This window comes from Neofelis nebulosa, chromosome 15 (assembly GCF_028018385.1).
Source record: "Neofelis nebulosa isolate mNeoNeb1 chromosome 15, mNeoNeb1.pri, whole genome shotgun sequence".
NCBI lineage: Eukaryota > Metazoa > Chordata > Mammalia > Carnivora > Felidae > Neofelis > Neofelis nebulosa.
Window position 1 is genome coordinate 24385169 of NC_080796.1, and position 13335 is coordinate 24398503.

At 34.9% G+C, this 13335-nt stretch overlaps 1 protein-coding gene across 9 annotated transcripts in view; it reads right to left on the reverse strand.

The window, feature by feature from the left end:
- COP1 (COP1 E3 ubiquitin ligase) overlaps positions 1-13335 on the reverse strand; it is a 259333-nt gene that overhangs the window by 145886 nt on the left and 100112 nt on the right. For all 9 annotated transcript variants that reach the window (XR_009254573.1, XR_009254574.1, XM_058702418.1 and 6 more), the window contains 2 exons: positions 6494-6608; positions 1836-1971 (listed from right to left, as the gene is read on the reverse strand). Coding sequence is in view for 7 of the 9 variants with exons in the window: in XM_058702418.1 (XP_058558401.1) it covers positions 1836-1971; positions 6494-6608 (251 nt within the window). In the remaining 2 variants the exon portion in view is untranslated. The remainder of the gene's footprint in view (positions 1-1835; positions 1972-6493; positions 6609-13335) is intronic.

The following is a 13335-nucleotide window of genomic DNA, read 5'->3' on the forward strand; positions in this document are numbered from 1 at the left end:
CTTTTGCACTGCTGGTGGTATTGTAAAATGGTACAGCCACGGGGTGCCTGGGTGGCTCAGTCAATTGAGCTTCTAATACTTGATTTCAGCTCAGGTCATGATCCCAGGGTCTTGAGATTGAGCCCTGTATTGGGCTCTGCACAGAGCATGAAGCCTGCTTGGGATTCATTCATTCATTCATTCATTCTCTCTCTCTCTCTCTCTCTCTCTCCCCCCCCCCCACCCCATGTCTTCCCCTGGCTCATGCTCTCTCTAAAATTAAAAAAAATAATAATAATCTGGGGAGCCTGGGTGGCTCAGTCAGGTGAATTTCTCTTGATCTCAGCTCATGATCTCAGGCCGTGCTGACAGCACAGAGCCTGCTTGGGATTCTCTCTCTCTCTCTCTCCCTGAATACTGCGTGATTCCACTTACAGGAGGTACTTAGAGTAATCAGATAACAGAGGGGAAAAGGGTGCTTGCTATGATTCAGGGCAGAGGGGAATGAAAAGTTACTGTTTAACGAGTATTGAGTTTCAGTTTTACAAGATGTCAAGTGTTAAAGAGATGGATATTAGGGACATTTACACAATATTATGAAGGTATTTATTTAATACCACTGAACAGTACACTTGTTAAGATAGTATATTTTATGTTACACATATTTTACCATAATAAAAATAAAATTTGGAAAAAAGAAAAGACACCACATCAAAATTCACAGGATGCAACTAAGGCAGTGCATGTAGAGAAATGTAAAGCCCAAGTTTTGTTAGAGAAGCAACTTTCAACTCAATCACTGTAATTTCTACCTTAAGAAAATAGAAAGATAAAAGCAAATTAAACTTAACAAAAGGAAAAAAAAGAAATAATAAAGTTAAAAGCAGAAATGAATGAAACAGAAAAATATAGAATATCAATAAATCAAGAGCTGGCTATTTGAGAAGACAAATAAAATTGATACATTTCTAAACCAGACTATTAAGGAAACATATAAAGGGAAACAACACTCCAATATCAGGGATAAGAAAAGGAACATCATCAGAGTATCTAAAGACAGTAAAAAGATAATAAAGGAATATTATGAACATGTGAATGCCAATAAATTCAACAACCTAGATAAAATGGACAAATTCTTTTAAAGACACAAACTAAAAATAATACTTGATAATGAAAAAAAAAATCAATAACCTGATTAGCCCTACATCTCTTTTAAAAATTATATTTAAAACTCTTTCCACAAAAAAAACTTAAGGCCAAGATGGCTTTGATGGAGAATTCTACAAAATACATAAGAAGAAATACTATCAATTCTTCTAGAAACATGAAGATAAGGAAGCCCTTATGAGAGAGCATATCTGTCACCAAAACCAAAGACATTATAAGAACACAAACTGCAACCCTAATAGGTGAATACTATTCATACTATTATTTTATTTTATTTTTTATTTTTTTTAACCTTTATTTATTTGTGAGACAGAGAGAGACAGAGCATGAACGGGGGAGGGTCAGAGAGAGGGAGACACAGAATCTGAAACAGGCTCCAGGCTCTGAGCTGTCAGCACAGAGCCTGATGCGGGGCTCGAATCCACAGACTGCGAGATCACGACCTGAGCCAAAGTCGGACGCTTAACCGACTGAGCCACCCAGGTGCCCCTTAATCATTCCATTTTAAAGAGGAAGACATTGAGGACTAAAGAGATTCAGAAACTTGCCCAAGAACACAGAACTAAAAACTGGCAGGGAACCTGACCTCAGAATACTGGCTCTTAACTAGAACACTGTAACTGCTTGTCAAATTAAATTTGAGAAACTTTTGTAAAAGTAAATAGTAAAGAGTGCTGCCCAATACTTACCTAGAGACTATGCTGGAACCATTATAGAGATCACTAGCATAGGACAATGTAGCCAAAGGTCGTACTGAATTATATCGGGTAAACTTAGACAAGCATTCCTGAAATTCATCCAACTGGCTTGCAGTTCGACTATCATCTATATGAAGAAAACAAAATAAATTAATTGAAGTGCAATGGAAGTCAAAGAGCAGTACAGACACATTAGAAATTATATTCTGAATATGATTCTGAAGTAACTAGAGAATACTAGTATGCACAAATCATTTCGCTGATCTTTCAGCTTTAATAAAAATTACTTAGTGGTTCTTTGAAAGACAATGTCTCTTTCCACACCAATAAAAGCATACTGTAAATTCTCTATTTTTTAAGCAAAAATTTCTTAGAAAATCAAAGACAAAAAGTACCTCTGATCAAGAAAAGTTTAATCTTTTATTAAAACGAAAATCCCTTATCAATGGAGAAAGTGAGGGTGGAGAGAGGAGCACGTACACTGGACCATCTATTTGTAATTTTGAAGGAACATGTTTACAAGGATACATCTGCATGCCCACATTCACTAACTATCAAAACACAATTTATAACATAATTTAGATTAAGAAAGTAATTGTTTTTTAAGTAAAAAGAGAGATACTCGTTCACATCATTCTTTGAAGTGTCTCAAATCCAATTATGAAAAGAGAGTAGAAACTTCAATGTATCAATTATTCTCAAAAATAGAATACTTTCACTCAAATATCTTGATAGAATACAGAAAACATTAATTCCATCCAATAGAAAACTATATAAATACTTTGAGTAAAGTCCATTTCAATAAACTATTCATAATTAAATTACATAGAATTTAAATCACAATATCATCTCATGAAAGACTGAGAATACAGATATCTATTCTCAATCTAGAAACAAGCCTACAGTGAAAGCATGAATTAAAAAAAAAAATCATTTTTCTTTATTTTTGTTAAATTTATTTATTTATTTTTGAGAGAGAATGAGCAAGAGTACGAGGGGCAGAGAGAGGGGGAGAGAAAATCCAAAGCAGGCTCTGCACTGTCAGTGCAGGGCCCAATGTGGGGCTCAAACCCACAAACCAGGAGATCATGACCCTCTAAGCCACAGTCAGATGCTCAACCAACTGACCCACCCAGGCACCCCAAAAATCAGTATTTTTCAAAACTGTTTTACGTTTGGACTTATATTTTCTTTTCCAAAGGAAGAAGAGTAAAACACCAATTACTTTAGTTAGCTTCCTAACTGAAATCTGAAATAAGATTGCTAAACTATGTGTTCATACCTTCTTCTCATTCTTAGCTCATATACATAAACATACATACAACTTTTTCAAGGTAAACTTTCATGATTTCCCCTTCTTAAATGTCCCTGAAAATAACAGTAGGCATAATGAAATTAAGACAGAAGAATCATTAAGTCTAAAGAGTCACCATACTATAGGACAGACAGTACAGAATTGATTTAGTTCATCTGGAGATACTAGGTTATCTTGAAGATAACTGGAGACACGAAGACATTTATCTAACACTTACTACAACGAAAAACAATTCCTTGTCTCTGATATTAAGCTTCTGTCCTTGATATTTTACATTTTAAAGATTTAAACACTAACACAGCAAATCCATCTAACAACCTATATCCAAAAGTTCCAATTTTGTAGTGTTTCTGTTCTAAAAAACAGCAAAAGGAACAAACCCAATGAGCATGCAGTATCATGTTACTAAAATAATGCTCCTGATCCACAAAAATTATTCTCTGTAAATTCAGTGAATTACAAATAAAACATGGGTTACTGCAATAAAACAAATCAACTGTACTACAAAATGGTTTGAATTTAATAGCTAATTGGTTCTTTTTACATAGAATTGAGTATCCAATGTAATAAATACTTACTGGAAAAACACCTTAGATATTTGTTTAAATATTGCTTTAATGTAAAAATATTCTTTCATATTTTGACACCAATCGCTAAGTACGTAAAATTCACAAGCATTCAAGAATGTATATTCTGTTGAAGGTCATAATCCTTTCCCTGGTGGCTGATCTTCTCTGTCCATCATACCTATTCATTAACACTTACATCCAACAGAAGTGATAAAGAAAACACTAAAAATTGTTATTTTAGTATCTGAAAGTATAGAGATTAGATTTCACTTTATCTGGTTACAAAATGGTAGGATTTTGTTTGCTTGGTAGGTTTATGATCAATTACTGTACATATTTGCTAACATATTACCTTTGCTCTTCTAATTATAGATTTAGTTTGTGAAAGTGTGTGCAGCACCTCTTTTCTCTTTTCTAATACTTTATAATTTACCTTCTCATTCAATTACAACTAAGAGTCCAAGGCATTAATCTCCCAATCTTCATCTCTCATTTTCAGAGTTGAAAATTAAAAGAAAGAGCAGTGGATTCTCATTTGAAAATATACAAAAGGACCACCAAACACCAAGTACTCCTAAGGTAGAAGTTAAAATTTCTTCTTCACAGTCAAGGACACTAGAAGGAACTTCATGTTCAGCAATATGTTAAGTGTACTCATTGTGAAAATTTGGTAAGATAAACTTGAGACTCCTAAAATCATGTTTTAAGTATAATATAGCCATGCCCACAAAAATGAAAATATAATCTTCCTCCTGGTTTTAATTTATTCTGCCTTCTGGTAAATTTACATCCCCCAAATAAATATGTCTGTGACTATACCTTTATTGTGCCATAGCACACCTATGATGCTAGTTACTTAAAAATTATTAATAACTTCCCCATTAAGAGCTTCCCAATCTCTCTTTCCCACATCTTTTTTCTTTTAAATGTCTACCATTTGCGGTCACTGTATTTCAACATCATAACAGAAAATAACACCTAAAAGGGTTAAAATGAACCCTCTGCCAATCAGAATGTAGGCCTCAGACCATTTTCATTTTTTTCTTTTAATTTCTTTTTTTTTAATGCTTATTTTTCAGAGACAGAGACAGGGCATGAGCATGAGCATGAGCAGGTGAGGGGCAGAGAGAGAGGGAGACACAGAATCTGAAGTAGTCTCCAGGCTCCGAGCTGTCAGCACAGAGCCCAACGTGGGGCTTGAACTCACGAACCGTGAGATCATGACCTGAGCTGAAGTCAAACACTTAACCGACTGAGTCACCCAGGCGCCCCTCAGACCATTTTCAATATAACAGCTTCCTATTACAGTTTATAGACTATTACAGAGGCTCAATAAGGAGCTCAATTCCCAGGCAATACAATAAAAGTTTTCCATCTTATAAAAACTGTTGATCATTAATTTCACACACACTTATAAATAAAACTTGGCTCCCCTGTAGACTTCATATGAAATATGCTATGTAAATCTTCTTTTCCCTCCATCACCAATCCTAAGGCAAATTTGTCTAAAGGTTCTAAACAATATGTAGATTTTAATGCAAATATGCCTATTCAAGAGAAAACCAAGGCCAAAATTTTAACAACTAATTAAATACCACACATTTTTTTCCTTGGTGGTCCTAATTTTCAGCAGATGTATTACTAATGACATCAGTTACCTGAGCACCTAACTTATACCAAGCATTGTATTTTACATTTTATAGGTATATCAATCTATAAATCTAAAAAAAAAAAAGAAAGAAAGAAAAACAATGTCTTGCTATTAATGTCCCTACATCACTGGTGGTGAGCAAGGACACTGAGAAAGGTTACGGCTCAAAAGGCAGAACTATATTACCTTGTTTAAAGCAATGAAAATATCTTATGGTATATTTGTCCATGACTTGTCCTATGTCCATGACTTTGCATGAGTTACTTCCTTTGAACATGTTTCTAATTACCTTATTTAATGAATTCTAGCTTTGACTAAATACAACTCCTCCAAAATCCCTACAGTGACCATTCACTTCCACTTCCCCATTTTCAGCGTGGCCTATATTTTTCACTCCCAGCTATATGGTAGAAATTCTTCTCTATTCCCCTAATAAACTTATAGAACATATAATATCACATAGAGTTATTTACCTGTTGCTTTCCCCCCTTAATTTACAATACGCGCTGACAGTAGAAATCAGTTCTTTCATCTTTTTATTCTTAGCACAAAGGACAGTGCTTAGAACTTAATAAATGTTTAATAATAGGAGGTAACTAAAAGGAACCTATTTTTCCTAGCCACATATTCATGGCTGATTTTTTTCTTAACTTTATATAATTCACTATATAAAGATTAAAAACTCCCAAATAGGGGCGCACCGGTGTGGCTCAGTCAGTTGAGCATCCCACTCTTGATTTTGGCTCAGGTTATGATCCCAGAGTTGTGGGATCAAGTCCTGTGTCAGGCTCAGTGCTGAGCATGGAGCCTGCTTAAGACTCTCTCTCTCCCTCTCCTTCTGCCCCTCTGCCACTCATGCTCTTAAAAAAAAAAAAAAAAAAAAAAAAAATCTGGTAGGAAAAAAAAAATTCCCAAATAGAAAAAAAAGAACAAAAATAGCTATGGGAAAGCAATGTTCTTTAAGATCTCTAGGAACCTCCACAAGACACTGGGAGACTATGTTGAAAATACACTTGCACTTTATAAATAGGACTTTACATAAATCCATCATAAGAAGCTAGAAATGTATCTGAAAGAAGAATTTGATATATTTTAAGAAGTCCGGAATATGTACCTGAAATACGAGACATCCTTGTAGAAAAGTAACATTGTTCCAAGTCTTCAAAATGAGCAGTAAGCCGTTTTCTTCTTGATGCTAACGTGCTGTTATACCAAGGCTGTTTCTTTGTCTAAAGTAGTAACAAGAATAGACACTTGTAACTTACAACAAATGATGGTCTTTTTCTGCACAAAATATCTAAATGATTGCATATTCAAAATTTTAACACATTAAAGTAACTACAAATGGTAAATACTCATAGTTCTTAGACCATATTTTTCCATTTTTATTTTAAAATTCAAATAGGCCGAGAGTTTCTGGAGCCAGGGGGAGGAGTTGGGGGGGGGGAGGGGGGTCAGGTCCTACCTCTCAGCCCAGGCCTCCTGGGGAACCCTTGTACTACATAAGGGAGGGGGAATCTATCCACATACCTCAGGGAACATGGAGGTGCACGTGTGGGGATAGGGACTGGGCAGACCAAAGGCTGGAGGGGAGGGAGTTCTGGGGATTACCAAAGGCTTAAGGATGGGGCTGTATGGGGAAGGAGTAGAAGGGGGCAAGTGGGAGGATCTCAGCCATGCTAGGTCCCAGGTCTGTAGAATACAGTTTGCTATAAAACTCCTACAGTCCAGCCAAAATGCAAATAGGCTCTAAAGGCCAATTTTACAAGAATGAAATAAGTGTATTTCAACTCTCCAAGTTAAATGAAGATAGAATCCATTATAACTGCCATGCTAAATTTTAGAATCTTGAGAACTTTACTATGCAGAAATTGTTAGAAAATAATGTTCAAAAGAAAATTAATTACTTTCCCATCATCCCTATATTGCAGCTCTGTACTCTTCAAATAATAGAGACAGTCCTTGATTGTCAGAATATATATTTAAGTTAATGCTGATTATTAAATTAAGGAGCAGTAATATGTAATATGTATGTACAAGTCTGACACATACATTAGAAGATCCAGCCACATAAAGAGAGCAAATGTGAAATACATTGGCATATAAATCTATAAAAAACAAAAATCTATAACCCTAAATATATAATACTGCCTATACCATGTTAAATGAAAGGATAAGACAATTCTTTCCACTAATGGTTATTATCTATTATGCTTGAGGCACATAAACAGAGGAGACACATAACAAGAGTATGAGATGACATAAGTCCACCAACAACTGCAAATGTAACAAGAATAAGGTACTACCGTGAACACAACGCCCTAAAGTGAACTCCTGCTAAAACTAGATGGTAGGTAAAAATCATATTTTAAAGTGGTGCTTTCATCACAAGAAAGTTAAGACAATTTCTGAAGACATAACAGATATACAACCAAACAGGAAGCTGAACTCAGAGAGGTGATGTTAACCAACATATAATGGTGCACAGGAGGGGAAAAACGAAAAGGACAGCACTTACTTGGAGACAATTTCCTACAAAAGATAAAAACACTAAAACTGAGATTTAAAGACTGAAAAGAGAATTGAGAACTGGAAGATAAACCTAAAGGAATTAACCAGAATTAAGGATAAAAAATAAGAAGACAGATAATTTCAGAGGAAGGTTGAAACTGAGCACTTCAGAGACCCAGGAAACTGTAACAGACTGAAGAAGAAATATTCGAAGAACGCATGTTGACAATTTTCCAAAACTGAAAATAGACATGAATACAAAGAAATTATTCCTATCAGGTAGGATAATTTAAAAGAAATCCATAATTAGACACAGTAAGGCAAAACTGTGTTTTTGTCCAAAAATCAAAATGACTTTAAAATCAAACAGAAAAGATAACTCACGTGACAAGACGAAAAATTAACAGGGAAAATACTACTTAACAGCAATAAAAGAAGCTAGAGGAGTGAACTTTGGTTATCCTCAAAAAGATGAAAAAAGAAGAACTCGAATCTAAAATTCGGATCCTGATAAAAGTATCCTGCAACAAAATGAGCAAAGTACTTTTTCATGTGTATGAAAACAAAAACTACTGCTTATAAGTCATTTCTTTAAAAAATCGTGAAGTTGGGTACTTAAAAAATGCAGTAACATCGGGGCGCCTGGGTGGCTCAGTCGGTTAAGCGTCTGACTTCAGCTCAGGTCATGATCTCATGGTCTCTGAGTTCGAGCTCCGCATCAGGCTCTGTGCTGACAGCTCAGAGCCTGGACCCTGCTTCAGATTCTGTGTCTCCCTCTCTCTCCGCCCCTCCCCTGCTCATGCTCTGTCTCTCTCTGTCTCAAAAATAAGTAAAAACATTTTTAAAAAATTTTTTAAAAAATTCAGTACCATAAACTGGAAGGCCTGAGAAATAAAATGAAAAGGAGCAAGAAAATTTGTACCCAAATAAGTGATTTTAAATTTTGTTTATAACATTAATTTTAATATCAAAATCATAGGGCTTAATAAGACAGAATAAATACACTAAAAAATAGCATATAAATCAGAAGAGTGAAGAAAGTTTCAATTCAGAAGCACTTAATGTTGTTCAGGAAGGTAATTAAGATATGAAGTTTAATGAAAAGAATGTTCAACATTACTGATTATCAGGGAAATGCAAATCAAAACCACAATGAGATGTCCACTGTCAGAATGGCTAAAATCAAAAACACAAGTAACAACAAGTGTTGACAAGGATGTGGAGAAAAAGGAACCCTCTTGCGCTGCTGTTGAGAATGCAAACTGGTGCAGCCATTGTGAAAACGGAATGGAGGTTCCTGAGAAAATTAAAAACAGAACTACCATATGATCCAGTAATCCCACTACTGAGTATTTACCCAAAGAATATGAAAACACTAATTCAAAAAGATACATGCACCCTATGTTTACTGCAGTATTATTTACAATAGCCAAATTATGGAAGCAGCCCAAATGTCCATCAATAAATGAATAAAGAAGATGTGGTATGTACACACACACACACACACACACCCCAGAGTATTATTCAGCCATGAGAAAGAACAAAATCTTGCCGCTTTCAACAACATGGATGGATCTGGAGAGTATAATGCTGACTAAAATAAGTCAAAGAAAGACAAATATGATTTCATGCACATGTTGAATTTAGGAAACAAAACAAATGAACAAAGAAAAAAGGCACAAACTGCAAGACAGACTCTTAACTGTAGGGAACCAATGGCTACCAGAGGGGAGGCAGGTGGGAAGATACATAAAATAGGTGAAGGGTAGATTAAGACTACACTTATCACGATGAGGGGCACCTGGGTTAAGCTGGTTAAGTGTCCAACTTCAGCTCAGGTTATGATCTCATGGTGTGTGAATTCATGTCCCACATCAGGCTCTCTACTGTTTTCAGATCTCTGCCTGCTTCAGATCCTCAGTCTCCCTCTCTCTCTGCCCCTCCCCCGCTTGCACACCATCTCTCTATCTCTCCCTCTCTCTCAAAAAAATAAATAAACTTTAAAAAAAAGACTACACTTATCACATTGAGCACTGAGTAATGTATAGAATTGTTGAATTACTATATTGTACACCTGAAACTAATATAACATTGTATGTTAACTATGCTGGAATTAAAATTTTTTAAAATAGTAAGATTAAATTTAGACTCCTGTTTTAGAAACAGTATTAGTTTGGATCAATTTCAAGAATAACTACTAAAAGTATAATAAGAGAATAGGTAATGTTTAATACAGTACAGTGGTGGAAGAAGGAGGTCAAAATAGAAAAGAAAAACACAGAAAGTGAGACAAATAGCAAGCATTAAAAAGTAAAAAGGTGAGGGGCGCCTGGGTGGCTCAGTCTATTGAGTGTCTGACTTTGGCTCAGGTGATGATCTTATGGTTTGTGGGTTTAAGCTCCACATGAGCCTCTGTGCTGACAGCTCAGAGCCTGGGGTCTGTTTCAAGTTCTTTGTCTCCCTCTGTCTCTGCCCTCCCCTGCTCACATTCTGTCTCTCTTTCTCTTTCTCCCTCTCTCAAAACTAAATAAACATTTTTTAAAAAGTGAAATTATATCAGTAGTTGTAATAAATATAAAATACTCACTAGTTAGTGGCAGAAAGGGATGTTAGAATGTAACTACGCTATTTGCCAAAGAAACACCAAAAACATAAATACAGTGAAAATTTGGAATAACATGAAAAATAATACACCAAATTTTATCAAAGGAGAAAAAAACAGACTCAAGATGAAAATCATTAATGAGAATGGAAACGGCCACTGATAATGCAAAACTTTCAACTCAATAATTGTATACCCAGTACATACACAATAGTACAGTCTCAAAAATACATAAAGCAAAAATTCCTAGAAAAATTGACAAACCCACCTACACAGCAGATTAATCTCATCAATTCAACAGAGAAATAGACATGATCTAATTTCAAAGCTTAACTTAATATATATAGAACACTTATCAAATTAGGAACATACACTCTTCCTAAGCATACATGGAACATTTACCAAAACTGGCCATGTGCTGTATCACTGGATATGTTTATAATCTCAATAGGGCAGAATTTCTTAAACGAAACACAAAAAGCACTAACTAAAAGTTACAAATTCAGTGATACAAATTAAGCTCTTCTGTTGATCAACATCCATCATTAGAGACAAGAAGGTACAAACTATAAGATGATATTCCCAAACATTGTGGCAATACATTAGGGACAATTTATTACTACTTTGAATGAATAAATAGGTGTGTGTACACCAGTAAATAAACAGAAGACTGATATCAAAAAGAATGGGAAAAGACATGAAATACTATTTCATATAAAGGACAGAGTCAGAAAAATGCAAGTTAAAATCAAAATTAACTTCTATTTCTTACCCACTAAATTGGCAACCATTTAGGGGTTCAATAGATCAATTACTAACAAGGATGTGAAGAAAACGGAACTCATATACTTCTGCGGTAGGAAATTTAAATTGATAAAAAGACTATGGAAAACAATGTGACATTATCTCAAAATACGAAAGCCACTGATGTGTGTACCTAGTCACTCTCACTAACTCTCCTAGGTACAAAATCTAGGGAAACTCTTGCACCTTGAATCAGGAGACATGTATAAGATACCTTAATAGCAAAAAGAAAAACCCTACAAATATATCAAATGTATGTTAACTGGACAATTGATAAGTTGTAGTACATTAACAAAACAGAATATTATATATTAGTGATGATAAATCAACTACACCCATAAGCATCAGGAACTAATCTTAGCAAAAACAAATCTCAGAAAACTATATATCATTTTTATAAAGTTCATATATGGTCAAACCAAATAATATAGATATATATATATATTTATGGTAAAACAATTTGAAAAAGTCAACACTGACAAACACAAATATCAGAAAAGTGGTTAGGGGCGCCTGGGTGGCTCAACTGGGTCATGCCTCACAGTTCATGAGTTTGAGCCTCAATGTCAGGCTCTGTGCTGACAGCTCAGAGCCTGGAGCCTGTTTCAGATTCTGTGTCTCCCTCTGTCTCTGCCCCTCCCCCACTCATGCTCTGCCTCTCTCTCTCAAAAATAAATAAACATTAAAAAAAAATTTTTAATAAAAAAAAAAAGAAAAGTGGTTAGCTCTGGACATGAGGCAGAGTGATGGAATTTGTTAGAAGCACATGGGTAACTTGAATGGTACCATTAATGTTCTAGTAATTAACATAACAGCTCAATCACAGAGTTTCTTTTAATGTAATTATGCCTCTAATTTACACATTCATGAAATATATTCCTTTTTATATGCCAACATAATTTTTATTAATTCTGAGGGGAAGAACTTAGATTTTTTAAAAAAGTGATCTGCTCTGGCTCAGTCGGTTAAGCATCTGTCTTAGGCTTGGGTCATAATCTAACAGTTCACAAGTTTGAGCCCCACAATGGGCTCTGCTGTCAGCAGGGAACCTGCTTCAGATCCTCTATCTCCCTCCCTCCCTCTCTCTCCCTCCCTCTCTCTTCCTCCCTCTCCCTCCCTCCCTCTCTCTTCCTCCCTCTCCCTCCCTCCCTCTCTCTCCTCCCTCTCCCTCCCTCCCTCTCTCTCCATCCCTCTCCCTCCCTCCCTCTCTCTCTCTCTCTGCCCCTACACCCCCCTGCACCCTCCCTCTCTCAAAAATAAAGATTAAAAATTTTGTTAAATAAATAAAAAATAAAAAGTGATCTGCTCAATGAAAACACAGAAAAAAGATTTTAGTCTGAAACATGGGAATGATTACAATAACAGAAATCAAGAATATGACAAATAAAACAAAGAAGCAGACAAAAACAGTCTGCTTTTTAGTTTTTACAGCAACTTATTTTTGACAATTATCTGGCTAATATTTACTCTTAGCTTTTCTTGAATTTATTTTTTCAGTGCAACTTTCTAACCCATTCAAAATTAGGCTGCTTCATAATTGTTGGTAAAAATACATCACTTAGCTCATTTTCATACACAAATTATTAAATTTATAAATAACATCAATATAAATGAACAGAAATATGCTAATTGTGAGGAAATAGATGTTTGAGAATATGAAATGGTTGTAGATCATCTACAAGGCAAATCTTCAAAACATGTTCAGGATAAGCTCTCTATACGCAGGATATAAATATGGCTAAAAATCAAAAGGAAATGTTCATCACTTATGTTTATCTAGACTAACTCTAAATGAAAATGGCCACATTTACTAAACTACAAAATAATTAAATTTTACCACAGAAAAAAACAGAAGCATGAAAATATTTTATTTGGTCACTTTTTAAGTAAAAAAAAATTCTCATAATGCTAAAAAGTTAATAGGCATGCTATTAACATAACAGAGCAAACTAAACTTGATGGCTATACAAAAATATCATTTAGTGTCAGCCTGTAAATTATAACCAATTACAAATTTTAATTTTTCCCTTTGCTTATTC